This window comes from Bubalus bubalis, chromosome 11 (genome assembly GCF_019923935.1).
Source record: "Bubalus bubalis isolate 160015118507 breed Murrah chromosome 11, NDDB_SH_1, whole genome shotgun sequence".
NCBI lineage: Eukaryota > Metazoa > Chordata > Mammalia > Artiodactyla > Bovidae > Bubalus > Bubalus bubalis.
The window spans coordinates 48,808,485-48,823,259 of record NC_059167.1 but is presented as its reverse complement, the minus strand read 5'-3'; the positions used below and the strand labels follow the sequence as shown (position 1 = coordinate 48,823,259).

Genomic DNA, 14,775 nt, shown 5'->3' with positions numbered 1-14,775 from the left:
TCTGGTTTAGGGACATACAATGTAAATTGCTTATAAAATTAGGTTAGATATATTAAAATTTAATTTTGAAAATTATTATGAAATCCTGTTTATGCCTAATATGTAGTACAACCTGATAACTGTTTACTCCTGCTTTAGATTCCTTCTCTTCTATACCATATGCTGTGTATTTTATAATTAATTTTTTTATATAGTTGCTTTTCAATGTTGTATTCATTTCTGCTGCATAGAAAAGTGAATCAGCTATATATATGCACATATCCTCCTTTTTTTTTTTTTTTTAATTTTCTTCCCATTTAGGTCACCACAGAGCACTGAGTAGAGTTCTGTAAGCTATACAATACTGTATTTTTTAAATAGTTTTTGTTTGAAAAGCCTCACAGTAAATTACAAACTACATTTCAAAGGATGTAAAGATAGAGGAACAGGTCAAGGTAAATCTTCAGCTTTCACAAGTCTGAGATGATTCTAGAGTCCTCCAAAGAAACTGAAATTCAGAGGAGGAAAATTCAAAGTGAAACTGATTTAGACAGTGGCTTCCCTGGACTCCCTTCCTACCCCCATCTGTTAGGTTAAAATCCCTTTTAAAATTTGAGAGTTGCTAAAAGGCTGTAGGATGCAAGTACTGAAATTTTCAAGCAGTATGAAGCTATTATCAAAGAACAAGTACAATTTGTGTCTTACAGTTAAATCTGCCAGACAGGCTGGCTAGCCAGAGCAAGTCACGAGTTTGGTGTGGTGAGTGTTTGCTTTAAGCAAAGACATCCAGTCTCCACAGCACTGTGATTTTATAGCATAGATCAGATTATACTGTTTGTTTAGCTAACACCATTTTCCCCTCAACATACTAAAACCGATTAAATCAATAAATCTTGAACTTCCAGAAAGATGTGTAAATAAGCAGATCATAATATAAAGTGAGTCGGTATGTAAGAGGGAAAGTAGAAACTGTAAAAAGTGAAGGAAACAGCAGTTTTACTTACTAAGATTTGTATGTATTAGAAAATAGTTAAGTTGAATTTAGCATGATTTTCATAATCCTTGTTTAATTATAATATTTAGGATGTGGTATACATTCATGTAGTATGAATCTTGAGAGTAAGGATATTCATTAAAAATAATAGTTTTATAAAATTTTGAAAGCAGGAAATATATGGTTTCTTGTTTTTTTAAAAAAATACTGTAAATGAGTCCATTCATAAAAGTTCTGCTTATTTTTCTCAGAGATTCACATGTGCTAATATCCTCTGTGTCAAAATATTGACTTTTTCATGTGTTCAAATCAAGAAAACATTTATCCTCTTAAGATAAATAGTAGAATGAGAGTTTAAATTTTACCTTATACAAAGAGGTTTTTAGATAATTTCACTTTAGTGTCTCAGGTTCAGAGTTTTAAATTCTACTCTTCTCTTTTGTGATCTCTGAAATAATTCTTGATCTGTTGACTTAATTTAAATAATATAATCAATCATGGCTTGAGCCTTTTATAGATAGGAATTTGTTTCTTTTTCACTGCCTGCCCCAGTTAATTTTTTTTAGGCTATTAGTGATCTCTGCAGAAGAATCATGACATTTTCACATAGAGAATTTGAAAGCTGCTGTGTGAAGACAGTAGTTATTGAGCAAGATATTCATGTAAATGCAAACTATCTTAAATCTTTTATCTTGATCTTATCTTTGAAAACTTACATGTGCTTTTCAGTTTACTCAGGACACTACTTCCTTCTGTAACATCCAGTCAGTCATTGAGATCTGCTTCCATTTCAGATTAGTTCAGGTTAGTTTAGTGTAGTATTTATTATTACACAAAATAAAAATTATCTTGGGTATATAAGAAAAATTATAAATACAACTTTATTTGTTGAAGCATTGCTTGTGTGTGTGTGCTCAGTTGTGTTCAACTCTTTGGGAGTCCACGAGGCTCCTCTGTCCATGGAATTTTCCAGCCAAGAATCCTGGAGTGGGTTGCCATTTCCTATTCCAGGGGATCTTCCTGATCAGGGGATCTTCCCGACCCAGGGATCGAACCCACATCTCTTGTATCTCTTGCAATGGCAGTTGGATTCTTTACCACTCTGCCACCTGGGAAGCCCTGGGCAAAAGACAGAAACAACCTAAAAATCTGAACTAGCTAAATAAGTTTCAGTATTCCATACATTGGCATATACTATATCCCCATCAAATATGTAAAATATCTCTTTGTGGACCAAGATTGGACAAGGCGTTAGAGATATTGAAGAGCAAAAAATCAAGATACATAAGAGTGTATCAGAGATCACTCTGAATGGTTTCAGACACACCAAACACAAAAAATAACAGCTATTTTCTCTGGGTGGACAGAGTGTAGAGTTAGATGGATGGAGGCTAGGAATTTTTTTCTTTTAATTTTGTACCCTGTGTGTGAGTGTGTTGTTTTAAAATGAACTTGAAAAATTATCTTGATTATAAATTGCTGATAATAGACTTGATGATAGCTAAATCTGAAAATTGAAACTATGTTATATTTAATGACCAGGTGTAAAGTTCATTTTTAGTGATTAAAATGTATGATTGAAATGAAAAGTTGGATATTACAGCAGAAAACTTTGGCTCTGTTGCTTGGCTCTGATTATAAGGAAGTGATTCTTCCTTTAATATTTTGCTCTGTACAGTAGATTTACCCTGGGAAGTTATCTGTAACTCAGATTTGGTAGAAACACTTTTTAAAGCCAAGTATTCTTCAAAGCTATGACACTTTAACATACCTGTTTTTAAAATTCTGACTTTTTTTTTATAACGTTAGGTTCTTGTAAAGCAGAGCATTCAGCCGCTCTGCAGGTTTATCAAAGTTAATGTTTGTCTTGATAAACTTAGAGCCATGTATATAGTTCTAATTTAAGTTTTGCAAAATAGCAATTTGGATTTTTATCTTTTAATATTACAACAATTGTTTTAAGAGATTAAAATTTGTATCTTTAGATATTGGAAAAAGTGTTTTTTGCTGATTAAACTGTACCCTAGATGGTTGTTTAAAATCACCTGCTGTTCTAAATTCTTTCTCAGATTTTCAGGCATTCTTAAATGACTTCTATTTTACCAAATGCAAATTTGCTTTATGAAGTGAGCTGTATGGAGTTCAATATAGGAAATAATTCTTACAAAGAAATGCTTGAATATTCAGTTTGGAACAATTGGTTGGCTAGGGAAACATTAATGAACATCACAGACTGACTTGCCTTCATAGGAATGAATTTTAAACTATTGCTTTTTCTTTGTAAATGGAAAAAGAACCTCTAGTTGTCCTATATTTATAGTAACCATATGTCCCAGACTTTCCAGGATAGTTCCAAGTTTTGTATTCTCCATCGCCTCAGACCATGCACATTGATTTTTAGTTTGGAAAATGTATTCATTCTTCCAGTGTTAGAAATATGGTTCTTTGGGATCATTTCATTTAAAGTAGATGTTAAGAAGCTCATTTTAGATCACCTCTTTTAAAGAAGGAAGATTTGTTGCAAGAACCTTCTAAAATGCATTTTTACATATCAGAAATACTTGAGACAGGGAACATTTCAGGATGTGGAATTTTTTGCTCTATGCTCTTATTCACACAGTGCAATCAGTGAAAGAAGGAATATGGGATAAGATGTTTTCTTTCTGTCCCACAGTGACCAGGCGCTGCCTCTGTAATGGAGACTGAATCTCTAGGAAAGATTTATAATAAGAAAGAGGTTTTAAGAACTAAGGAGCACAATAAACATGAAAATGTGCTCAGCATCATTGATCATCAAGGAAATGCAAACAAACCTTAATGAGATATCACTTCATACCTTCTAGGAGGGCTGTATCGAAAAGATAGATAATAATAAGTATTGGCAAGGATATAGAGAAATTAAAACCCTCCTACAGTACTGATAGGAATGTTAAAGGTACAACCACTTTGGAAAGTCTGGCAGTCCCTCAGAAGATTAAAGAGTTACCAAATTACTCAGAAACTCTACTCCTAAGAATATACCCAAGAAAAATGAGATCATGTGTCAGTACTAAAACTTGTACTAGAATATTCAAAGCAGTCTGATTTATAACTGCCAAAAAATGGGAACAGTCCAAATTTAATCAACAGATAAACAATATGATATATCTATATAATGTAATATTTAGCAGTGAAAAAGGAATAAGTGCTGATACTTGCTACAACATGAATGAACCTTGAAAACATTTCTTGTAAGTGAAAGAAGCCGGTCATAAAGAACCTCATATATAGGACTTCATTTATGTGAAATGTCCAGAATAGGTAAAGCCATAGAGACATAAAGTAGATTGGTGGTTGCCTGGGGCTAAAGAAAGAGGAGGGAAATGGGGAGTGACTACTGATAGATATGGGTTTTCTTTTGGGGGTGATGAAAATGTTCTAAAATTGATTGCAAACTTTAAGTGGTTGAATTGTATAGGATATGAATTATATCGCAGTAAAGCCATTGTTTTTTAAAGTGGGGGTGTCTTTTGCTCATTGGTTGAGACATTCTGTTTTATAGCAGTGGTTCTCAACCAGGGACAGTTTTGCTACCCAAAGGACATTTGGCAATGCCAGGAGACATTTTTGGTCATCACAACTGATGGAGGAGTGCTACTGGCATCTAATTGGTAGAGACCTCATGATGTCGTGAAGTTGCTCAGTTGTGTCCAACTCTTTGTGACCCCGTGGACTGTAGCCCACCAGGCTCCTCCATCCATGGAATTTTCTAGGCAAGAGTACTGGAGTGAGTTGCTATTTCAGGATGCTGCTAAACATCCTTCAGCAAATGGAACAGACCCCACAGCAACAAAAAGTTTATCTGGCTTATATTGTCAATAGTGCCCAAGTTAAGAAACCCTGTTCTCTATGTGTGTTACTCTAGTGATAAGGGACCACATCAATGTTTTTGAAGCACTAAAAGATCATGAATCATCAAGCAGATAGATGCTCACTGAATTCAGTTTACTGTGGACAGGGCTATTCAGTAAGACTAAATCCACCAAAAATGTTTTGATTCTTTACCTGGTTAAGCCTAAACCTATTAGATAATTCAGTTAACCAAAATATTTTATCCCTCAGTTATCCTGATTGAGATTTAACTGTATTTTGTTGTGTTTTACTTTGTTATTCATAGCTTCTTAAAGGTCAAATTTATGGGCTATAACATCTGCTTGCCATAAAAACAAAAAAAGAAATATACCACAGCATAGTCTTGAGGGTATCATTAAAGGCAACTTGTCCATTTCAAAAATTATCATCAGTTCATGTTCAAGAATAGGAATATGCCCCTAAACTAAGCTAATTTGCTAGGCTTTCTTCTCCAGTCATGCTCCTTTAATGGTATGTATCTATTTGAAATGTCCAAAGACAGGTCCATGGTAAAGGGAGCAGAGGTTTCATTATATCTATCTATCTATCTATCTATACATATATCTAGCATTTCAAATATAATGGCTAACATTTATTGAATTCTTCAGTTCAGTTCAGTTCAGTCTCTCAGTCGTGTCCAACTCTGTGCGACCCCATGAATCGCAGCACGCCAGGCCTCCCTGTCTATCACCAACTCCCGGAATTCATTCAGATTCACGTCCATCGAGTCGGTGATGCCATCCAGCCATCTCATCCTCTGTTGTCCCCTTCTCTTCCTGCCCCCAATCCCTCCCAGCATCAGAGTCTTTTCCAATGAGTCAACTTTTCACATGAGGTGGCCAAAGTACTGGAGTTGCAGCTTTAGCATCATTCCTTCCAAAGAAATCCCAGGGCTGATCTCCTTCAGAATGGACTGGTTGGATCTCCTTGCAGTCCAAGGGACTCTCAAGAGTCTTCTCCAACACCACAGTTCAAAAGCATCAATTCTTTGGCACTCAGCTTTCTTCACAGTCCAACTCTTACTGCATACTATGTTTTATGCAAAGTACTTTGTGTATAATAATAAGTAATTTAATTCTCACAAAACCCTGTTAGAGATTCTTTTTTCTTGTCTCCTGTCTTGAATCCCCTGCATCTTTCCTTACCATGTTGTACTCCCTCATTTTGGCAAAATATATCTTCTATTACCTTAGAACACCAGTGTCTTTATTCTGCTTTCATTATTGGAAGAGATATTTTGGCTGGGTATAGAATTCTATGCAGGATACTTTTTTTTTTTTTCCTCTCAGAGTTTTGAAAGCATTATTTCTTGTCTTTCAGTTTGGAGTATGATCTGTTTTGTATCTCTCAAAGCTCTTGGAATTTCTTTATCTCTGGTGCTTTGAAATGTCACAGTGATGTGCCTTGCTGTGGGTCTTTTCTTCAACCATTTTCCTTAATACTCAGTGAGGCCTTCCACTGTCAAAATTCATTTTCTTGAGTATAAGGAAAATTTCTTAAAATGCCTCATTGATTGATTATTCCTTCCCTGTATTTTCTTTTCTTTCTGGAACGCCTGCTACTTAGAAGTTGATGTTTAGAATTTATCCTGTAATTTCCTTACTTGGGGAATTCTGCAGTCTTTTTCTTTGGTGTTTTAGTTCTACTTTCTGAGAAATTTCTTTAACTCTAGCTTAAACATTTATTTTCAGATAATGTTTAATTCCCAAGAGTTCTTTCTTGTTTTTTAATCGCTTCTTTTTTTTATGTATAACTTTTTATCCTATTTGCTAGATGTTTGTCTCTTATCTCCAAGAACATTAGTTTTTCTCAAGTATTTCTCCTGCAGTCTGACTTAATTCTTATTCATTTGACTCCCTTCTTGCTGCTTGTTTTTTGGATTAGGTCTCTTATTTTTTTTTTCTTGTAAAAAACTTTCCTCACATAGTTAATCATCTTTAACTGTCCATAATGTGTAAGATTCAGGGTTTTTGCCTGCTGATATGATTCATTTAGAAGTGCACCAACAGCATTTTTATAGTATTCTTACCAAAAAATGCATAACCTAAATTCAGCCATGAAGAAACAATACACAAACCCAAATTGAGGGATATCCTATAATTAGCCAGTACTCTTTTAAAATGTCAAGATTATGAAAAACAAAGAGACTGAGGTACTTTCCAGATTAACAAACTAAGGAGACATGGCAATTAAATGTAATGTATGATCCTAGATTGAACCCTGGACCAAGATTAGTATGATAGTTTGTGAAATTTGAGTAAGATCTGTAGATTAGTTAATGTTATTCCTGGTTTTTTTATGCAACTCAATAGCAAAAAGCAAACAATCCAATTTAAAAATGGACAAAGGATATAAATAGATGTTTTTCCAAAGAAGACATACAGATGGCCAAAAGACACCTGAAAAGATGTTCATTATAACTGATAAGGAAAAGGCAAATCAAAAGTATAATGAGATATATAATCTCACACACGTTATAATGCCTATTTTCAAAACGACAGTAACAAGTGCTACCAATGATGCTGAGATAAGGAACCCTTATGCACTGTTGGTAGGAATGTAAATTGGTACAGCCACTATGAAAAACAGTATGGAGATTTCTAAAAAAATTGAAACCAGAACTGCCATGTGATCTAGCCATTCCATTTTGGGGTATTTATCCAAAGAAGAAAAAAATACTCACTTGAAAAGATATATGTACTCTCATATTCAAACACACACACACACCCGCCATGGAATATTATTCAGCCATAAGAACAGAATTAAATCTTGCCATTTGCAACACCATGGATGGACCTCGATGGCATTATGCAAAGTGAAATAACTCAGAGAAAGACAAATAATGTATGCTCTCACCTATATGTGGAATCTAAAAACAAAACAAGCAAAAACCAAGCTTATGCAGAAAAGATTGATGGTTGTCAGAGGCAGGGGATGAGGAGTCAGGTAAATCGGTGAAGGGAGTCAAAAGATACACACTCACAGTTTTAAAATAAATAAGTCTTGAGGACTTACTGTATAGCATGGTAACTATAGCTAATAATACTGTATCACGTATTTTAAAGTTGCTGAGAGTAAATCTTAAAAGTTCTCATCATAAGAAAAAAAGTCTGTAACTATGCTTGGTGACCAATGTTACTAATTTTGTAATGGTGATTATTTTGCAGTGTAAACAAATATTGAATCATTATGTTGTACATCTGAAACTCATAAAATGTTGCATGTCAGTTATTTCTCAATTTTTAAAAAATTAAGTATGTGGATGGATACATGCAAGAAAGTCTCAGAGAAGTTACTTAATGGTTAATCCTAGTTCCCCTGGGGAACTAAGATTGGAAGAGGAGGAACTAGGATCAGAGGGTCAAGGTTTTCATAAGCCTGCGTGTGTGCTAAGTTGCTTCAGCTGTGTCCGACTCTTTGTGACCCTATGGACTATAACCTGACCCATCTCTTCTGTCCAAGGGAATTCTCCAGGCAAGAGTACTGAGTGGGTTGCCATGCCCTCCTCCAAGAGATCTTCACGGCCCAGGGATCAAATCTGCATTTCTTCTGTCTCCTGCATGGCCAGACTGGTTCTTTACCACCAGTGCCACTAATAAATTGATTAAGATTATGGGTGACAGATATTTACAGTCTGTTATATATATAGGGTTTTTTTTTTTTAACAATTAAACAAGCTTAAGAATAAAAGATTGAATAAACAGAAGTGTTAATGAAGTGAAGTCACTCAGTCATGTCCGACTCTTTGCGACCCCATGGATTGTGGCCTATCAGGCTCTTCTGTCCAAGGGATTTTCCAGGCAAGAGTGCTGGAGTGGGCTGCCATTTCCTTCTCCAGGGGATCTTCCCAACCCAGGAATTGAACGCGGGTCTCCCACATTGCGGGCAGACGCTTTACCATCTGAGCCACCAGGGGGTTTGCCTAGTTTTGATCATTGTGCTAGGGTTATGTGAGATGTTAATATTTGGGGAAGCTGGTGACTTTATTCTGAAAATATTTTTCTGCCTTATCTTCTTTCTCTCTCTCTTTTTCTCTTCTCTTTTCCTTCCCCCCTTCTCCTTTCTGGAACTTCACTGCCATATATATTACACTGCTTGGTATTTTACCACAAGTCCTCTTTTTTTATATTATATAAATTCTATTGATGTATCTTCAGGTTCACAGAACTTTTCTCTAGTCATTTTCTATCATATGTTAAGCCGATCCACTGATTTTCAATTCCTATATTCTATTTATTAGTTATATATGTATTTCAAGCTATACATTTAACTCACTTTTATAATTTCTATTTCATTTTATATTTTTCATTTCTTTTATAGATTCCCCATATATTTGTTTATTTTGACCTTATTTTCCATTTTATGTCCTTGAACATCTCTGTAAGAGTTACTTTTAATTTTTCTTTCTGCCAGTTCCAAGATCTGGATTATCTTGTTGTCTGTTTCTATTCATTACCTTTTGCTTCTGAGTCCTATTTTTCTATTTCTTAGTATGATCAGTGACCTTTATTGTATATAGGACTGTGTAAGTGGCACATGATGAAGACATTGAGTTTGATCATCTTTCCCTGAAAAGTTGATTTTTGTTGTAGCGGGTTGGTAACTGAATTCTAAATGCTAGCTTCCCTAGGAAAACATCAACTATGAAATCTATGCTGAGTCCTTTCAGCCTTTAGGAATTTGGGTAGAGTTTATACATAGATCTGGAGGGACTCTTATGGCTTCTTCCTTTTGGGAATTGTCCCCCTCACTTTCCAGTTAGACTGTTGACTTTAAGTTTTCAGACTCCTCAAATGAGTAAGATTTCTGATTTCTCTGTGAATTCCAGTCATTCAGATGAATTGTGGAGTACTGCCAGGTGAAAAGCCATATAAACAGGAATCCTACCTAGTACAGTTCATTCTTTCAAGGACTGACTCCTTTCTAGTTTCCGCTTGCTTTTGGTCATTCTGTGTTGCTTTCAAATAGTTGTTTAATATATTTTCAGAGTATATAGTTATTATCTTCAGAAGGCTCAATGTAATTTAGTCTTTTCTGCCATTACCAGAAGTTGTACCATATCACCTTTTATTTTCCATTGATTTTTTTTCGTAAATATTTCATAGGGTTAAACAAAGAAACACAAAAAAACTTCTATATATTTTTATGAATGATGACAATAGCTATCAAAGTTTTCCAGAAAGCTCAAGCATATTACTAATGTTATTTTTTTCTTTTTTCTTTGGTAGACAAGAGATGATTTCCTAGGTCAAGTGGATGTTCCTCTTTATCCATTACCGGTTGGTATAGATGTCCATGATTTTACTTTCTAATGCTTATTCTTTTTATTTTAATAAATCCTTAACAGATACACAATATAGTAAATGTAAATATTTGATTTGTAAAGTATATACTGCTGTTAATTCTTGAGCCTCTTATTTTCTGAAAACATCTCAATTTTCCATTTTAATTTTAAGATTCCCTTATATGAAACCCAGTAAGAAATAGAGATGGGAGGGGAATTTGGGGGAGATTGGAAATACTATATGTACGGCTGGGTCACTTTGCTGTGCACCTGAAAGTTTCATAACATTGTTAATTGGATATGTTCCAATATAAAACACAAATTTTAATTAAAAAAAAAAAAAGCCTAAGTGCACTTAGAAGGTATGACAAGGGCCTGAATTTTTTTACAAAAAGAAGGAAATAGAGAGACCCTGAAGTTGGTTGGCATCATGAAAGCATTGTTTGAGGAAGATCAGTTTGAAAATATTTTACTGAAAAACTAGACTGGGGAAAGCTTAGTTTCACAGGAAGAAACCAATCAATTACAACAACATGGGCATGAAACTGAATGTGGACCAACCATATAGCAACAGAAGAAAAGAGATTCAGGAGATATTTCATTACATGATATTATTGGACCAGGAGCTCCAGTTGAAAAAAACAAAAGAAGCAGAAAGTAAAGATAATACATGTTGAACTTGGGAGATAAGGGTGGTATCTCAAGCAAAAAGAGTAGGAGGAAAGCCTTTTTTTTTTTTTAAGATATGGTAAGTTTATTTTTAGCTGTATTGCATATCAGTAGAAAACAAGAAAAATGAAACTTAAAGCAGGCAACCGAAGAGGTATAAAAATAAATTATGTAGGGAAAAGGGTCTGGAAGGATTGAGAGTTATCACTGCTGAGGTAACTGCAGAATCTCTGAGAAGGATGGGCTGTCCAAATGAGAGGGATGAAAGCATTGAAGGCCAAACACTGAAAGTTCATCAGTGTGCTTCTGTCAGAGGAGAAAGAAGACAGACCAAGAAAATACAGAAAAGACCCAAGTGAAATGATGTCATGAGAATTTAAGAGTTTCTAGATGTAATGGGTAGTTTAACAATGTCAAATGCAGCAGAGAAATAAAGAATAATAAAAACAAAGGGCTGTTGAACTTGGTAAGAAAGAAAAGTACTAATTCTTGATCGATCTTTTCAGATGTTTATTGTCTCTCTACAGTCTTTAGACATTGCAAACTTTTAATAATGAATTTAATCCAGTCTTATTTTCCAAGCTGCTTACTTTTTTTGTTCTAGAATTGCCTCTGTGGTCTAACCACGCCAACATTTTATTGAATACATACTCCATATTCTTTTGGGGCGCAAATACACTAACCGTTCTCTAGTGTTTTTCTGCTTTTACCCTCCTTTTGGCTTCACAAACACCTGCTCAGATAGTTTTATACTGACTTGTGCTGCCAGGAGCAATTCCTACAGTGCAGGAAAGGGAAAGTATTGTCAAATCACCAATTTTAACCATTTAATAAGCTAAATCTACTTTTTTCTGACTTCTAACTTCAATTATGCCTTAAGTCATAGTTTATGAATATTCTTGAAAAGTATAAATTTTTGTTGTTATAGATATATCTTGAAAACCCACTGTTTTATTCTAGACAGAAAATCCAAGAATGGAGAGACCATATACATTTAAGGATTTTGTTCTTCATCCAAGAAGGTCAGTAAATATAAAATAATAGCTTATGAAGGTTTTTTTAAAAAATATTATTATACTTTACAGTAGCCCCTTTGGAAAATCAGTTTAAACCTTTGTAAATAAGCTACTTTTAAATATTAGGTTTTTTAAAGCTTTATTGCTGTTTCTGATTAAAAAGTAATTTCTGGTGATCTAGTGGTTAAGACTTTGCCTACCAATGCAGGGGGTGCAGGTTTGACCCCTGATCAGGGAGCTAAGATCTCACATGCCTCACAGCCTAAAAACCATAACATAAAACAAAAGTAATATTATAACAAATTCAATAAGGGCTTTAAAAATGGTCCACATCAAAAAATCAAAAACAGTTATATATGCACAGTACAAAAATTCTGAAAATATAGAAAAGTGATCATACCCCTTTGGGAAAGACTTTTCTCTCTAATATTTATCAGACTAGAAGAATGAAATATGTCATTACTTTATATGTATTTTATATCTTATACTGTGTGTAATTTTGTCATACTGTGTTTTGAAAAATTGCAAACATCAGTTTATCTGGAAAAAAAAAAAACCTAGGGAGTTCTCTGGTGGTCCAGCGGTTAGAACTCCATACTTTCACTGTCATAGCCCCGGTTCAGTCCCTGTAGGGGAACTAAGATCCCCTAAGCTGCATGGCACAGCCAAAAAAAAGAACCCAACTTGATACAAAAACATTTTCAAGGAAATGTAACTACATTTTGCATACTTTCATTTAAAAAAAATTTCAGAAAACTCAAATATTTAGAGAAAATAACATGAGCAAAGACTGTAATTTAAAACCCAAATAGTATGTTCATAATTCCATTTTCCTAAACTGAATTACTTGATTTTTGTCAAAAACTTTTAAGTTTAAGCTTTAAATAAAACCCCTTTTGATCTTCTGTACCACATAATCTAGTAAAATCTAGTTAAGACATGTATGGGAATTTACTGACAAAAAGGTCAAAGTAAAGCCGAGGAATGACATCTGTGCAAAACTATTTGTTTTCTCTTTAAAACTAGAAAATGCAATTGAACTTAGTAAAATTTTTGATTAAAATTTTTAAATATTCATTGTAATATAAATTTAAATAAAGGGAACAGTGGTCTTTGTGTTCATAATTACTGTCTATAAGAGAAGTCACATTTAATTTCTGTAGAAGTCGTGCAACGTGAGTCCCTTTTCTTGCTTTAATTTTGAATTGATTGTGACATCTGTATACCAAGAATAACTAACTAGTTCTTCTCTTATTTGGTTGCCCTAGTAACCTGCTTTTCAATTTGTTGAATGCTTTCTGGTGTCTTTATCTTTAAAACACTATAGCAGTTTACATCTTCTGTCTGCACTGGTATTGCTGCAAGTGCAGAAAGAGTTTTATCCAACTACATTCCTAGATTATTTTTGAACATCAATAAATTTAAACCCACAGGCTTATTATCTAGTTGGAAAAACTTAATAAAACCTATCATTGTAGAGAAACCCTCCTATAAAATATTACCTGAGTAAGTTTTCTGTATCTGTCTTTTATAAGAAGTCATAGAGTGTTCATACCCCCTTAACTATGGAGACATGAGTCACATTAGTGATCTGGAAATAAGCACTGGGGGCTTACTGACCAGTCAGGGAAGGACACTTTCCAAATCCATGAGAACTGTGTAGAGAAGAACAACTAAAAAGATTAAGAGAGGCATAGGGGAGTACCTCTTGAAGACAGGAGGAGAAATTAGGACCCTTATGTCTTATTATATAACTGAAATCTATAAAAATTATCCAAAAAACCAATATAGAAAGCTATAACAAGCAAGGATTTCCTAAGTAAACAGGATGCTATTATAGAATTGGTGGGGGCAATAGACAGAGTTAGGTCTTAAGTTAGAATCTTAAGAAAGACAGGTTTAAAAAAAAAAAAATGAATGAGGGAACTTCTTTGGTGGTCCAGTGGTTAAGACTCCATGCTCCCAACGCAGAGGGCATGGGTTTGATCCCTGGTCAGGGAACTAAGATCCCACATGCTGTGGGTGTGGCAAAAATAAATTAAAAAAAATTTTTAATTAAATATTACTACTCTGGGAAGCAACCCTTAACTTAGACAACTCATTTTTCTAAGAGGTGGTATGAGATACAGTATGAAAGTAGATTAGATAAATTAATATATGACAGATTCAAACAGCTGTCAAAGACATTAGGTTTCAGATAGTTATCTGACCTTGCTCTCTACTTTTCTGTTATACAACATGGCTAGATTATTATCCCTAAAGCACATCTGTGAGGATGCCTTTCCCTATCCTCCAAATTCTATGCAAAATAAAATCTAAAAGTTCTACTTCACTTAGACCTCATCAGCTGGACCATTCCCACCTCCTTTATATACCCTGTAATTCAGCCAATCTCAGCTACTTCCATTTCCTTAACTGCACCCCCGGTTTCCCATCTATTTCCTTATTTTTGCCCTCTTCTCTACTCTTATGCCTTTCCCTGACTGCCATAGATCAAAATCCTCCCCAGTCTTCTAGCCCAACCCAGATGCCAGCTTCTCTTTCAAGATCTCTCTGATCTTTCACTTAAACTTCCATAGTTCCATATTTATCTCATAACAATTATTTATTTATGGATGTTTCTTTTTCTCCACCATCTATTCCTTTTTCTTCTGCATTGAAACTTGTCTTGAATCTCTCCTAGTAAGCTAGTAGATGTTCAATGAACTCTTATTGAATGAATGGTTTTCTTCCTAGTGTTAAAGTTGTATGAATTATTATTTTCTTTCTACAGTCACAAATCAAGAGTTAAAGGTTATCTGAGATTAAAAATGACTTACTTACCTAAAACCAGTGGCTCAGAAGACGATAACACAGAACAGGCTGAGGAATTAGAGGTGAGATTTTATAAATATTTGGTTAAACTAAGAAGAAAAATATCCAATTTCTTATTTTACTATACT

The 14,775-nt window shown here is 34.4% G+C and overlaps 1 protein-coding gene across 3 annotated transcripts in view; it reads left to right on the top strand.

The window, feature by feature from the left end:
• Window positions 1-14,775, top strand: part of NEDD4 (NEDD4 E3 ubiquitin protein ligase) — a 146,382-nt gene that overhangs the window by 83,802 nt on the left and 47,805 nt on the right. For all 3 annotated transcript variants that reach the window (XM_006074923.3, XM_006074918.4, XM_044925047.1), the window contains 3 exons: window positions 10,093-10,143; window positions 11,778-11,839; window positions 14,607-14,709. In XM_006074923.3, coding sequence (XP_006074985.1) covers window positions 10,093-10,143; window positions 11,778-11,839; window positions 14,607-14,709 — 216 coding nt within the window. The remainder of the gene's footprint in view (window positions 1-10,092; window positions 10,144-11,777; window positions 11,840-14,606; window positions 14,710-14,775) is intronic.